This window comes from Oncorhynchus masou, chromosome 1 (genome assembly GCF_036934945.1).
Source record: "Oncorhynchus masou masou isolate Uvic2021 chromosome 1, UVic_Omas_1.1, whole genome shotgun sequence".
NCBI lineage: Eukaryota > Metazoa > Chordata > Actinopteri > Salmoniformes > Salmonidae > Oncorhynchus > Oncorhynchus masou.
The window spans coordinates 61,873,852-61,890,662 of NC_088212.1; the positions used below are offsets into that span (position 1 = coordinate 61,873,852).

Here is a 16,811-nt window from a genome sequence, read left to right on the forward strand (position 1 = left end):
CCAAAGCAATGCACAAGCAAAGCATTAGAGGTGAACTGCTTAATTCCAATTATTAGTTTGGGCAGAGTTCACGGCACTTTGCCAGCCGACTCATTGCACCAATACCAATATCTACAGATCGAGCTGGGGCCAGGATGCAGGAAGCAGAGCCGCCAGTCGCTAGAGGAGAGGTTAATACCACATATCAGCTCGCTAACACTGACATGGGAGCACTAATCACTGCAAGCCTTTCCAAGGTTATATCACATAATACCCATTTATTAGGAATCTGTACTAAATCCTGAAAATACCCATAAGTAGCTGTATGAATCTGGTCATACACTCACTAACCCAGCACCTTGGTATGAACAATGGCTACCTTGTCATATAGTCAGGGTTTCTGTGGCAACAGACTTGGACACTGTATGCATATACTGTAATATTTGATGCATGTATAGGGAACAATTGTCTCACTCTATATAATATATGACCTTAAGAGTACATATCACTGTGTCTGAGGGATTGTGGCATCTCCTGCTTCCTACATCTTGCCTGACGATATATGCATGCTGTTCATTGTGCAATCTCACAGTCAGTCAAAAGGTAACAATGAGAGAGGAAATAGAGTATGTGTGTGAATGTGCACGTACTGTATGTGATTTACACAGGCACCATCTCAGTGTTATTGCGATAAGACAAGGTGTAGGTGTGCATGGTGGTGTATCTGAGAGAGAGCGACAAAGAAAGAAAGATAGAAAGAAAGAAAGAAAGAAAGAAAGAAAGAGAGAGAGAGAGAGCGAGAGAGAGAGAGAGAGAGAGAGAGAGAGACAGACAGAGAGGGGAAAAGAAAGAGAGAGAAAGAGAAACAGAGAGAAAGAGAGAGAGAGAGAGAGAGAGAGACAGACAGACAGACAGACAGACAGACAGACAGACAGACAGACAGACAGACAGATAGACAGAGAAACAGACAGACAGACAGACAGACAGACAGACAGACAGACAGACAGACAGACAGACAGACAGACAGACAGACAGACAGACAGACAGACAGAAAGAAAGAAAGAAAGAGAGTGAGAGAGAGAGAAAGAATTGAATTGAATTGAAAGAGAAAGAGAGAGAGAGAGAAAAAAAGAACGAAAGAAAGAATCAAAGAAAGAAAGTGAGAGAGAGCGAGCGAGAGACAGACAGAGGGAAAAAAAGAGAGAGAAAGAGAGACAGACAGAGAGAGAGACAGACAGACAGACAGACAGACAGACAGAGAGCGAGCGAGCGAGCGAGCGAGCGACAGACAGACAGACAGAGAGAGAGAGAGCGACAGACAGACAGACAGACAGACAGAGAGAGAGAGAGCGACAGACAGAGAGAGAGAGATAGAGAGAGAGACCTAGAGAAGAGCATGAAGAGAAATAGAACGCCAGCATTTATTTAAGTCCTGCATTGTATGCATTTTTAATGATACAACACCTGGTCAAAAGCAATTGCAATGGGACTTTTACAATTGCACTCATATCATGACTGTGGTGTTTTAGATTATACTTCCTACTCATTTTTGGTTTTGTCCCTGTGCCCCTCCACACCACACACATACACCTTGTTAATGGGGAGCAAAACGACAGCACAGAGCAATAGACAACCTGTCAACCTCTTCCAAGGAAGCAATAATGTGATCCCACAGCTCAATCAGACTCAATGCTGGGGCCTGGTGTTTTATTACAGTCACTGTAGAAATGGAATGGGGGACTGGGCTCATGTTCCAATGATATAAAGGCCTCCATGATATATACTAGCAGTAACAGAGTAAGATAACCCACAGCAGAGAGACATACAAGGAGAAAATATTTGTTATAAATGTTATAGTTAGACTGATTCTGTAGTCAATACCTATCATTTTGGTCTCCACATTAGCGTTCATTAATGAGGAGTAATACTCGTGTTCACTCCTACTCCGAAGCCTTCAATCAAGGGCGAAGATCAATATCCACTCGACCCTGCACTGACTCCGTCCGAACCTAAGCAAATGCAGGGTAACGCGTGGGATCTTCTCAGATCACAGTTCACTTTGGCGGGGCTGAATTTGATCTACTAAAAAAAAAAACTTGTCAGGAAGCTCCGAGGAGGACGTCGTCTGTAGCAGCACCAACACCCAGAGAGAGCTTGCCACCACGCATTATTGAAGTCGAATACGACGAAACTTGGACACTGTCAACCCCCCCCCCCCACACACACACACACACACACTCCATCGCCCCTGAGGACAAGCTTTCCAGGACTCAAGAGTCCCTCTCACTTTAACAAAGCCTATCATACAGAAGGAGAGAGAGAACTGACAGGTGAATAGGAGCAAAACTTCAGCCAGCTCCTTGGTACTCTTATGGGATAAACAAACATCTGGGACTTGCCTGGATACCCGATGAGTGTCTCTTCACCTGTGAGGAGCAGTGCACTAAGAGTGGTTGTCACTTAGTGAAATATCCTATGACAATATTTCAAAATTATAGTGATGGTGAGAAGCTGTTGATCAAACAATTAGTACCAATATATGGGTGATTTTCATCAAATCAGTTGCTAACCAAAGAAAAGTTAGTAGGGATGTGAGATACGGGATCTATATCCAAGCCCACACTTTTGCAGGCCTTGCATGCGATCCATCTTATGGTAACAGATATCTGGTTTTGAACAGCAAAAGGAAACATCTTCTTCCAAAATATATATATATATATAAAACGTTCATTTCTGCATTAATAATCAAACCCAATCTCTTTATTACTGTCAGTCCTCACAATCTTGTAGCTCAGTATGAATTGTTGAATATTAATGGCTTATTATCAATTCTCTTTGTGCAAAACACATACAATTGAATCAGAGATAAAAGCATTGGACAATAAGAAACAGGATCATTTGGATACATCTGCACCACAATGGGAAGAATGGAGTCCATTCTTATCCATTCTTCAAAACATTAAACAACATGAGATCAAATGAAAAGGAAAATGAAAGTTGCATCAGCGCTATGGGAGACACAGCACACTGTAACACAGACTATAATCAATTTGACGCTTTACAAACAGTCTAATTTTCTTTGGTTGGGAAAAAAAAATGTTGATTTGCTGAATATGTATCTCTCCTTTCAGTGTAATGTTTGGTTTTGTGGATTAAAATGACTGTGCACTTGGCAACATTAAATGATTAAACTCACAGAGAGTTCAACTCACAGAGAGTTAAATCCAAGGATGAAAAGTTTAAAAATGTCACCATGAAAACGTACTATCCTGGCTTAGACTAGGATTTGTGAGAAGTTTGGACAGTAGTCTGAGGAAGATTTAGTAAAATTAGAAAAAAAAAAAAAAAATTGTAACTTCATACCAGAATATACACTTTATGCCATTAATATGACGTTCTACAAATCAAATCTCCCACCTGCACTCACATTGCTCTTAATGAGTTGATATTTTGGAGACATTGCTCAATCAGGGTTAATCTTAAAATCCCCCGCACACCACTTCTACATTGGAGCAACAAGCTTTTACAGCTGTCTCGACAGCTTCAGTTTTACAGGCACTGCGTTCCCTTCAAATGGGAGTGACATAGGGTAACGCAGATCCAGCTCAGTGAATCACAATGTCAGACTGGCGGTGCTGTAAAGAACAGCAAATATGACGCTGTCTCGCATTGTGACCATCTCACACTCCCACACCGCTCACTTTTACATTTATGCTAATAGTCTCCTTCCAATGCCAGCAGGAACTCAAGGGGATCTTGGTTGCTGAAAAGACAGGAGATCTATGTATAATTAAACATCAGAGTGCCGCACAATAAAATGTAAAGGATGGAATGAGTCTAATCTCAGCCTGGGGTTCCTCAATAATCAACACACAAACACAGGCTGCACTGAAAAACTGAGATCTGAATCACACCTCCCACTTCCATTTGATTCATTTTTTAATTAAGCATGAGAAAGAGAGAGCCAGAGTGTGAGTGAGAGACAGAGAGAGAGAGAGAGAGAGATATCATACAGGTGTAGGATCTTAATTTGACCAGTTTCTCACAGCAGGAAAATAATCCTGCAGCAACAGGTTTTAATGTGTGGATAAAAATGAATGTACATTTTTGTTGAGGTTGATACATTTTTTCATGAGGAAATCAAAAAATGTTATAAACCTTTTTAAACCTTGAATATCCCACAAGTTAGCATTTCCTGCTACACAGGACATTTCCTGCAACAACAGGGTGATCAAATGAAGATCCTACACCTGTATCTTACTGCAACATTGAACTTATCTATGCTCTGCCAGCCATGCTCAGGAGTACTTAACCTTGTGAATAATAATGCAACTCATCAACACTGTCTCTCAAATGCGAGACAAATCCATCCTCAACCAAACTAACTCCTACAATCCTTGCCATGTCCTTCAGCCTACACATGCTAATTATTTTGAGTGAGAACGGCTAAATATGCTTAAAACAATCCCCGACTAAGAACAGGGGCTTCATGCACACCTAAAACCAAACAGATTTGAGAGCTATCCTTATTTGCCATGAACCCTCCTGGCAATTCTCTCCAGCAGTGTGACCAACTCTATATGCATGCCAAAAGCTGCATCAATCTAATTCAAAGATACACCTTGGAGATCATTACAGGGATACGAAGAGCCATTAGAGGATCCGACAGAGACTGTTTAACTGAAACTCGTGAAATATGAATGCTGCACTTATCTATATTTTGGTGTTTGTATGGTAGTTGGAAAACACATGTGTAAACACCGCATTTGAGCATGTGATTTAATGATATACCCATGTGACAATAATCCCCCCCAAAAATCAAGTTAGAGTGCTAAATTAGGTGACATCCTGCCATTCTTTAGGCTTTCAGACAGTACTGTAGGGCTTCATTTTCCACCTCATGAATATTTAGAGACTTCTACCAAACCATGAAGCCCTTGCTTTATAGTACCATTGTGCTATTAATTATGATCATCATGAATTCCTTCTTTATTGCTGTTATGTTCGCAATGATTGAACATAAAACTATGTGTTTTTCATATTGCAATGGTGGGATAGGGATTGAGATATAGGTGCAGCAATCATTCAAACAATATAATAGCTGCCTTGTCATTTCAGCATGCCCCCAACTACTAGTAGTACATGTCATGACAGCATTAAGGTACAAAATATACAGCAAGAAATAACCTCATCAATAAATCGATAAACAGCTGCAGTACGGTATGTGTAAATCATGCTACTGTGGGGTCAAATATTATCCTTGATGGCATATTCTGTTGCATGTGCTGGAGTGGTTGGGTAATGGACAGAGGTGGTAGCTGCCAGGTTGAGACTCCCCAGGTGCGTTCTTGCAATGAGCTGTGAACAAGCTGCTTCGGCCTGCCTCGTCAACAACCCTCACTGGGCCCTGGGCCCTGAGCCTTGGCCCGGCCACGTCTACACAGGCCAGGTACCAGGTGTCCCTCATCCTTTGGATTATAGGGCTCTTTCAAATGCTCAACAATGAAATGTTGCAAAAATTCCCCCTTTTTATCCTTGTGTTCCTATGACAAATACTTCAAAGGAAAACCACACCCAAAACCCTGGCCAACAAAAGAACAAAAACGGAAAATGGAAAAGAAAAAGAAAGAATAAAACAACGAGTAGATATTTCTACTGTACACATGGTTGTACTGTAGGTCATTCCACTGCAATGTAACGCATCATTAGTTATTCATTTTCACTCTGTTATTCCATATTTCAGGGACACTACACAAAACGCCTCAGCGCAGAATTTGGTAGCTGTGGATTTATTTGTTCTCTCCAAAACCCTGCATGAGATCAGGCCAGTGTCTGTCTCTCTCTCCAGCACTAAAACTAGCCCACAAAAATGTAAAAAAAACTATTGTGGAGCATTTAAATGGCTGAATTAATGTTTCTACACGATAAGCAAGCTTAATATACAGCTGACAATTACAGTACTCACCCTGCCAACTAGAATTGGATCTGGTCCAGAGAACTCCTCCAACACAAACATTTGATTCCAAACCCATCCTCTCTTGGCTCGACTAAGTATTCTTTGTCCTTCAACGAGGCCACGTAGGAGCGCAGTGGAACCAGTTTGTAAACTTTTGGACTGGCTGATGATGGGGGTCATGGATGTATAAGGAACACACGTAATCCACACAAGCAACAAGGAAGTCCACACGTCTGTCAGCATCTCCTCGGACCGTTTGGGCATTGTTATGACACTTATTTTTCCAAGATCAACAGCTCTCCCTTAGATGATAAACAAAGGTTACTTCTTCCTTCTTTGAGCGTCAGAGCTTGAATTCATTGTGCGATGAAGGTCACTCACATGGCTTCATTTGCCTCCATTGCAAATGGTGAGGGGATGTACTACTTAATACACCATCCATTTGGTGTTCCAGCAGTGTGAACGATCTAAAAGGGAGAAAACAGAGGTGATCTGTTTTAATCGTATAAATTACAAGGCAACTCCAGTATTCAAAGGAAGGAACCCGAGAGAGTGAATCAAGGTCCTCACTTTAGGTCAGTGGCACCTGACTTTTAAAGCAATGTTTCATATTTAAATCGTACAAACAATCACCAGAGTTAGTTAATGATAATCAATGGACGATAACAATGATATCAACCATTTATTAATCAAAGAAAATGACAAGAGCAGGAAGAGCTGAAGAGGCAGTCCTCTTCATTACAGATGGTATTAAGCAGCAGCAAGCATTACCCTGTGTGATCCTGTGCTCATATCAGACTGCTACAATGTAGGGTAAATGATTGTGTCTCTGGTCTTATACATCTGGTCTAGTCTGATACATGAGATTGCCTATCTTTAATCTGATGTTCTGGAGATTATCCTTGAAAGATTTTGAGCAATTACATGTTGGTTATGATAATTGTTTTCATATTACTTTGGAATCAAATGCATTTACTAATATGCTTTTCATCAAATACCATAGCCATATGAATCAAATGTCCCACATATAACTGTAATTGAGGCTTGAAAAGATCAGAGCATGTCATCTATTTCAGTAAGTACTTATATCCCTGATGAGATCATGCCTGAAGTAATGTGATATAATCTTGCTTATCAACTCATCTACTACTTCTATACAAGTGATTGAATGAAAATCAACTATTATTTTGACTGTAAAGAGAGAAATCAGTGTTGACATTGTGGTACATAGACTGTTTTACAAATATACCATTCATGGTACTTAAATCTAATATACAAGAAATGTCTACAGAACTTGATGTTCATTTACTAGAAAAAGTAAAAGAGTGGCATGTTGCAATGTGCATACAGATGCCAATTTTAGTCCTGCAATCATAGAATTCATAGGATTTTAATTAGCCTATACAGACCAATGAGGGAATCTTCCACATTATGTCAATTGAGATTAAACAATATGAAATGGGAAACGACCAATCATTCTCCTCATTAATAAAAATAATTTAAAAACATCATGGGCAAATGCAAACACTCAAAAACGGTCTCTCCATTTATCAAAGTTGTTAAAGAAAAAAGACAGCAGTGACAGCATTGGAGTTCATAAGGATTTCTTGATAAAGGCCTGTGTACGACATAGCTATTAGAAATTACTCAAATAAACTGTGATAAACAAGTCAGGGATAAAAGCAAGGCTGAGGCAGATACCGACATTTCACAGACAGTAGACAGACATAATCCCTCTATGAACTGGATGGATTTCAAATACCTACTGTTAGTGCCAAGTAAAACATGACAACATTCTCTGTTCCAAATATTAATTGAATATAGTCAACGTGGTTATTACAGTTGAATGTATATATTTATATAACACGTATATATATATATATATATATATATATATATATATATATATATACATATATTTATATATATATATATATATATATATATATATATATATATATATATATATATATATATATATATATATATACATATATATATATATATATATATATATATATATATATATATATATATATGTGTGTGTGTGTGTATATATAGCCATAGCATGTTTCAATGTGAACGACATGGCAAGTTTACATTGAAACATGCTATGGCTATGTTAATTATACACCCCAGAAGCCTAACAATGCATATGTTATGTCTGCTGCCTAATCACGTTCACTTGCTGTTATTGGAATAAAGGAATAAAGGAATAGAAACATGATAAACATCCAAACGTTGAAATTATGCTTATTAATGATGACTGAAACCCTCATTGAATTACATGAAGACCGGTGCCGTATTAGCTCGTTGCCGGCTGGTTTCAGCACCACTCAGAGTGGATAGCGCCACATGAGGTAACGTTGGGCTTCAAATACCGTACTAGCCTACACCTAGCCTGCATCGTCGAGAAACAAAATAGTCTACAACACGGAGGCAATAAGTAATTCCGAATAAATATCCAGTGACAACATAACGCCTGGTCAACAATGTATGATTTTCTCATTCATTTGAAATGGTTGGTAACCACACAAAAAACTAAGACAAGTTGCTAAGTTAAACTACTTACATACTATGGTTTCACTGCAAATGGACAGCACGTCGTCTCAACTGCACTGCCTGGAAGTTAAGCATTCAACACATGTAGTTTCCTTTTCTATCCATCGAAGAGAGATAAAAATACACGGAGCTGAAAATAGACTACGACATTGGAAAGCTGCACTTCCTAAATAGTTTTCACATAGATAGTTAGCCGGTCATTTGTCAACCTTTCTTTCGACTCATTGTGCTGTCCTCATCCACAAGCTAATCTCTGAGTTGTTTTGATATGCAGAACGATATGCAAACATGCAATAGAAGATCAAACAAAAGCCCCGTTCTCTCCCAAACATTTTCATTAACCTGTTAATATATTTTCCTTGTTACTTACTACAGTATCTCGCATCCTTGTGCTTGCACCATTTGACCCTTTCAAAAACGGATTAAAAGCATTGCAATTGCGTTTCTCTTTTCATTCGAGGAGAGACGTTTACAAATGAAAAAATATAACAAAAAGTGTGAAGACACGGTGGAAATCCTTACAGTTTAGTAACCCCGCAGTGGCACTACTTATTGTAGCTCCGACAGGCTTGCTTGCTGACTAGAAAAGTGAGGAGATGGAGGAGAAATGTTCGGTGTGAAGAGCCTCCCCTTTTGCCGCGCTCATTGGACTGATGAAGAGGCAGGTCAACAGCCTCGGAAATGTATGCACGCGCTCAGACACCACACAACGTTTATGGTCGGGTCGGTGGTAGAGTATTGTTTCAAAGATACACTACATGACCAAAAGTATATGGACACCTGCTCATCGAAAATCTCATTCCAAAATCAAAGACATTAATATGGAGTTGGATCCCCCTTTGCTGCTACAACAGCCTCCACTCTTCTGTGAAGGCTTTCCACTAGATGTTGAAACACTGCTTTCTGGGCTTGCTTCAAGAGGATTCGTGAGGTGGGGCACAGATGTTGGGCGATTAGGCCTGTTTGGAAGCACCGAATAATCTAGAATGTCATTGTATGCTGTTGCGTTAAGATTTTCCTTCCCTGGAATTAAGGGGCCTGGCTCGACCTAAGAAAAACAGCCCCAGACCATTAGTCCTCATCCACCAAACTTTACAGTTGGCACTATGCCAAACCCAGATTTGTCTATCGGACTGCCAGATGGTAAAGCTTGATTCATCACTCCAGAGAACGCGTTTCCACTGCTCCAGAGTCCAATGAATGTCGGCGAGGTTTACACCACTCCAGCTGATGCTTGGCATTGTGCATGGTGATCTAAGGCTTGTGTGCGGCTGCTCGGCCATAGAAACCCATTTCACAAAGCTCCCTACAAAAAGTTATTGTGCTGACGTTGCTTCCTAAGGCAGTTTGGAACTTGGTAGTGAGGACAGATGATTTTTACGAGCGACGTACTTCAGCACTCGGCTTCCTGTACTGTGAGCTTATGTGGCTTAGCACATTTCCACTTCACAATAACAGCACAGTTGCCCAGGGCAGCTCTAGCAGGGCAGAAATTTGACAAACTGACTTATTGGAATGGTGGAATCCTATGATGGTGCCAAGTTGAAAGTCACTGAGCACTTCAGTAAGGCCATTCTACTGCCAGTTTGTCTATGGAGATTGCATGGTTGTGTGCTCGTTTTTATACACCTGTCAGCAATGGGTATGGTGTAAAATAGGAAAATCCACAAATTTGAAGGGGTGTCCACATACTTGTGTGTATATAGTGTATCTGTATCTTACACTGTTTTCAGTCGAACAAAGCAATAGAAACAAATGGACTTCAATTAGTTGCTTCAATCCAGTTATATGAGCTCACAGAGCATTTGTGGGCTTACTGCCGTGTTTTGCCTCAGTTATAGCTGATTATGTAGAAATGTGTTTATACAGACAATTTCCTTAAAATGCTTATTCATGTCTAAGCAACACTTTCCTTTGACTAAAAACACTGTTTGCTTCAGAAGGTTACTTACTCTCAATTATTTGCAGCCAGAGGTGCTGAAATGATGGAGAGAAAACATTTATTGAATTGTGTTGCTTGAAGTCCTTCATCAAAATAACATAAACAATTATTATCAAAAGAAAAATGGTCTTCTTTGAAAAACCTAGATGTAGGTAATATGAGCAGGCTATAACAAAAGGTGTATGCATAATTATATTGTCATAGAGTATGTTTTCACTGAAAGGGCACTCTATTTGCTTGACTAAGGATGAAATAGTCGCTGTACTCATACAATACAAAACACAATGGATAGTATTGCATTCTTGCTTCATGCAAAGCTATTGTTGCATGGAAACAGTAGCTGAAGGGTAAAACAACAGATAAACTACTACCACTGCTAACTTAACCACAACTTCCATTGTTACTGGTAGTGGTCACGCCGTAGATTATGATATAGAGCACTCCATGTTTAATGTGAGATATAGGCCTGTGCACTAGCAGAATAGGTCTGCAGTGTAGTGTCTCAGTGAAACAGAGTAACAGTGAGAGCCCTCTAGTGTTCAGCAGCCTATTAAGCTGCAGCTTTGACAGAGAGAGACACCGACTGGTCAGTCCTTCAGGCCTTCAGGGAATGGGCTTTATTAGTCAGAGTGGATGTTCAGGTTCAGTAAACACTCAGGGACACGTCTGTGTTTTCAATTGTGAGACCTCCTTATTAAACATCTGTGCTGCACATAATGCATTAATGCTTATAGGCCCTAATGTTCCTCTGATATTCGTGTCAGGACTGGGATTACATTGACACAATTTCCCAGTCTAATTCAATATCATTTATCAATATTATTGATTCATACTTAATAGTAATAGTAGTTGTAATAGTAGCAGTAATAGTGGTAGAAGTCAATCTATCTTTTACCAGACATTAACTTCTGGGAAACTCAAAATGTTTTACACTACATGATTTCTCTTTATCCGCTAAAAATGTTTCCCCTGACTCACTACTTAGGGCCTTTGACCGAGATGCCATAGATCCCAATTAGCAAAGATATCAACTCTACTATTATTTTTTATGAGCCATTTAATATCCCGCCCACTCACACTTTGATGTTGCAGCATATTTCAGATGGGAATTCAAAACAGATATTTTTAAGAGCCTCTGCTATGTAGGAATATTTTCCTTATTTTATGCTCAAGCCATTTGCATTTGCTTATGCTACAGTATGCCATTTAACATTGGAGCGTCTATTTAAAATTAAGAGTAACACATCTTTATTCTTATGTTATGCTTTATGGAATCTCATCTGTATTATCTTCCTTGACAGAACTTTAGACTGATGTAACTTGCTTGGGACCAGTGAGAGGATGAAGTTTTCGTGTTTAGACTCCGTCTTCTTAAATAATCTTGATAAGGATTTTTGTGCATATACCAGTGGTGGGAAAAGTACCCAATTGTCACACTTGAGTAAAAGTAAAGATACAGTACCTTAATAGAAAATGACTACAGTCAAATTCTACTTGGGTAAATGTGTAAAAGTATTTGGTTTTAAATATACTTACGTAAGTATCAAAATTATAAATACTTTAAAAAAAAATCCTTATATTAATTAAGCAAACCAGAAGGCACTATTTTCTTGTTTTTTATTTTATTTGCAGATAACCACGGGCACATTCCAGCACTCAGACATCATTTACAAATGAAGCATGTCTTTAGTGAGTCTGCCAGATCAGAGACATTAGGGATGACGAGGGATTTTCAAATCAAATCAAATTGTATATGTCACATGCGCCGAATAAAACAGGTGTAGACCTTACAGTGAAATGCTTACCTACTAGAACCTTAACCAACAATGCAGTTTTAAGAAAATATCCCCCAAAAAGTAAGAAATAAAAATAACAAATGATTAAAGAGCAGCAGTAAATAACAATAGCAGAGCTATATACAAGGGGTGTTGGTACAGAGTCAATGTGCGGGGGAACCAGTGTCGAGGTAATTGCGGTAATATGTACATGTAGGTAGAGTTATTAAAGTGACTATGCATAGGACTATGCATAGACAATAACAGAGAGTAGCAGCTACGTTCCAGAGGGGGTGGGTGGTGGGAGACAATGAAAATAGTCAGGGTAACCATGTGACTAGCTGTTCAGGAGTCTTATGTCCTGGGGGGTAGAATCTATTTAGGAGCCTCTTGGACCTAGACTTGGCGCTCCGGTACCGCTTGCCGTGCGGAAGCAGAGAGAACAGTCTATGACTAGGGTGGCTGGAGTCTCTGACAATTTTTAGGGCCTTCCTGTTTTCTTGATAAGCACATGAATTGGACCATTATCCTGTCCAGCTAAGCATTTAAAAAGTAACAAATAATTTTGTGTGTTGGGATACATGTATGGAGTAAAAAGTATATTATTTTCTTTAGGAATGTAGTGAAGTAAAAGTAAAAGTAGTAAAAATATAAATAGTAAAGTACAGATACTCCAAAAAACGACTTAAGTAGTATTTCAAAGTGTTTTTACGTAGGTACTTTACACAACAGGCATGTAACCAATATTTTTCTCTAAATAAGATTAACATCCTACACTTTTTTTCCGGATAAAATGAAATATAATGAAATAAGTGAACATCATCTTAGAAATCACTAAAACACTGTATACTATCTAAATGAGGACAGGCTACTGCTTAGATTTAAATATGTGATTAATTGTACTGACATGGCCCTAACTGGTGATCAAAATATCCGATGACTTTGAAAAAGGCAAAGTAAGTGAAGGGGAAATGGTCTTTAGGGCATCTTCAATCAATCATTAGTTACTGCTTTGTCAGAGGAATTAATCACAGAGCCATTGCAGTGTGTACAACTGGCATCCTAGACGGGGACTTCAGTATGTCACCACTGCAGGCCTAAATTAGGGCGCTCCATTAGCACACAGGAAACAAACCATTCTTTGATAATCAAATCAAATCCACATGCTTTGTAAACAACAGGTTTAGACTAACAGTGAAATGCTTGCTTATGGGGCCCTTCCCAACAATGCAGAGAGACAGAAATAGAGAAATAATAGAAAAGTAAAACACATAATAATAAAAGTAATAATAAATACACAATTAGTAATTATAACATGCCTATATACACGTGGCACCAGTACCAAGTCGGTTTGTAGGGGTACGAGGTAATTGATGTAGATAAGTACAGTTGAAGTTTGAAATTTACATAAAACCTTAGCCAAATACATTTAAACTCAGTTTTCCACAATTCCTGACATTAAATTCAAGTAAAAATGCCCTGTCTTACGTCAGTTAGGATCACCACTTTATTTTAAGAATGTGAAATGTCAGAATAATAGTAGAGAGAATTATTTATTTCATATTTTATTTCTTTCATCACATTTCCAGTAGGTCAGAAGTTTACATACACCCAATTAGTATTTGGTAGGATTGCCTTTAAATTGTTTAATAACTTGTGTCAAACGTTTTGGGTAGCCTTCCACAAGCTTCGCACAATAAGTTCCTGACAAAGCTGGTGTAACTGAGTCAGGTTTGTAGGCCTCCTTGTTCGCACACGTTTTTCAGTTTCTGCCCACAATTTTTCTATAGGATTAAGGTCATGGCTTTGTGATGGCCACTCCAATACCTTGACTTTGTTGTCCTTAAAACTTCTCAAGGGTAGGGGGCAGCATTCGGAATTTTGGATGAAAAGCGTGCCCAAATTAAACTGCCTGCTACTCAGGCCCAGAAGATAGGATATGCATATAATTGGTAGACTTAGATAGAAAACACTCAAAAGTTTCCAAAACTGTTAAAATAGTGTCTGTGAATATAACAGAACTGATTTGGCAGGCAAAAACCTGAGAAAAATCAATTCAGGAAGTAGGATTTTTTTGTTTGTTTGTTTTCTATTCAATGCCAATACAGTATCCATTGACTTAGGACTCAAATTGCAGTTCCTATGCCTTCCAATAGATGTCACCAGTCATTAGAATTAGTTTCAGGCTTGTATTCTGAAAAATGAGGGAGTAAGAGCAGTCTGAATGAGTGGACCCAGCTGTGTCATAGAGCTTTTTCATGCGCGTGACTGAGAGAGAGCCTTTCTTGTTTACCTTTTATATTGATGACGTTATTGTCCGGTTGAAATATTATCGATTATTTAGGCTAAAAACAATTGAATTTGAAATAACCTAATTGTCATTGAGTATAAACATCGTTTGACATGTTTCTATGAACTTTACGGATACAAATTGGATTTTTTTTGTCTGCCTGTTGTGACTGCGTTTGAGCCTGTGGATTACTGAAGAAAACGCGCAAACAAAACTGAGGTTTTTGGATATAAAGAGAGACTTTATTGAACAAAAGGAACATTTATTGAGTAAATTAATGTCTTCTGATTGCAACCATACGAAGATCATCAAAGGTAAGTGATTAATTTTATCTCTATTTCTGACTAGTGTAACTATTCTACTTGGCTGGTTACTGTTTGTAATAATTTGTCTGCTGGGCGATGTTCTCAAATAATCGTAATGTATGCTTTCGACGTAAAGCGTTTTTTAAATCTGACACCGTGGTTGGATTCACAATAAGTTCATCTTTAAACCTATGTAAAATACTTATATGTTTTCTGAATGTTTATAATGAGTATTTCTGTATCTGAATTTGGCGCTCTGCAGTCTCACTGTATGTCGGCCTAGTGAGGTTTTAAGCCATTTTGCCACAACTTTGGAAGTATGCTTGGGGTCATTGTCCATTTGGAAGACACAAGCTTTAACTTCCTGACTGATGTCTTGAGATGTTGCTTCAATATTTCCACATAATTGTCCTGCCTAATGATGCCATCTATTTTGTGAATTGCACCAGTCCCTCCTGCAGCAAAGCACCCCCAAAACATGATGCTGCCACCCAGTGCTTCACGGTTGGGATGGTGTTCTTCGGCTTGCAAGTCTCGCCCTTCTTCCTCCAAACATTACGATGGTCATTATGGCCAAACAGTTCTATTTTTGATTCATCAAACCAGAGGACATTTCTCAAAAAAGTATGATCTTTGTCCCCATGTGCAGTTGCAAACTGTAGTCGAGCTTTTTTAAGGCGGTTTTGGAGCAGTGGCTTCTTCCTTGCTGAACGGCCTTTCAGGTTATGTCGATATAGGACTCATTTTTACTGTGGATAAAGATACTTTTGTACCTGTTTCCTCCAGCATCTTCACAAGGTTCTTTGCTGTTGTTCTGGGATTGAATTGCACGTCTTGCACCAAAGTACGTTCATCTCTAGGAGACAGAACGCATCTCCTTCCTGAGCGGTATGACGGCTGCGTGGTCCCATAGTGTTTGTACAGATGAACATGGTACCTTCAGGCATTTGAACATTTCTCTTAAAGATGAACCAGACTTGTGGAGGTCTAACATTTTTTTCTGAGTTCTTGGCTGATTTCTTTTGATTTTCCCATGATGTCAAGCAAAGAGGCACTGAGTTTGAAGCTTTGCCTTGAAATACATCCAAGGGTACACCTCCAATTGACTCAAATTATGTCAATTAGCTTGTTTGGGATAGGGGGCAGCATTTTCACTTTTGGATGAATAGCATGCCCAGAGTGAACTGCCTCCGACTCAGTCCCAGATGCTAATATATGCATATTGGATAGAAAACACGCTGAAGTTTATAAAACTGTTTGAATGATGTCTGTGAGTATAACAGAACTCATATGGCAGGCAAAAACCTGAGACAAAATCCAAACAGGAAGTGAGAAATCTGAGGTTTGTAGTTTTTGAACTCACCCCTATCGAATACACTGTGGGATATGGGTTATTTTGCACTTCCTACAGCTTCCACTAGATGTCAAACGTCTTTAGAACGATGTTTCAGGTTGCTCATGTGAAGGGGGGCCGGATGGGAGCTGTTTGACTAAGGGGTCTGCCTACAGCCTCGTTCTCAGTCACGACCTTTAACTTGAGAGGTAGCTCTCGTTCCATTACTTTTCTACAGACAATGGAATTCTCCGGTTGGAACATTATTGAACTTTTATGATAAAAAACATCCTAAAGATTGATTCTATTCTTAGTTTGACAAGTTTCTTCGACCTGTAATATAACTTTTTGAATGTTTCGTCCGAATGGACCAGATCACGCTTTTGGATTTATTTACCAAACGCCCTAACAAAAGAAGCTATTGGACAAAATAGGACATAAATGATGGACATTATTGAACAAAACAAGCATTTATTGTGGAACTGCGATTCCTGGGAGTGTATTCTGATGAAGATCATCAAAGGTAAGTGAATATTTATAATGCTATTTATGAATAATGTTGACTACCCTACATGGCGGATATTTCTCTGGCTGGTTTGGGCTCTGAGCGCCGTTCTCAGATTATGCTTTTTCCGTAAAGTTTAAAAAAAATCTGACACAGCGGTTGCA

The 16,811-nt window shown here is 39.0% G+C and overlaps 1 protein-coding gene across 3 annotated transcripts in view; it reads right to left on the minus strand.

Annotated features, from left to right (window-relative positions):
- LOC135547547 (cadherin-8-like) overlaps positions 1 to 9,020 on the minus strand; it is a 114,714-nt gene extending 105,694 nt beyond the window's left edge. For all 3 annotated transcript variants that reach the window (XM_064976665.1, XM_064976656.1, XM_064976647.1), the window contains exons 1-2: positions 8,868 to 9,020; positions 5,945 to 6,402 (exon numbers count right to left, since the gene is read on the minus strand). In XM_064976665.1, coding sequence (XP_064832737.1) covers positions 5,945 to 6,199 — 255 coding nt within the window. In that variant the 5' untranslated portion in view covers positions 6,200 to 6,402; positions 8,868 to 9,020. The remainder of the gene's footprint in view (positions 1 to 5,944; positions 6,403 to 8,867) is intronic.
- Positions 9,021 to 16,811: the final 7,791 nt, after the last annotated feature.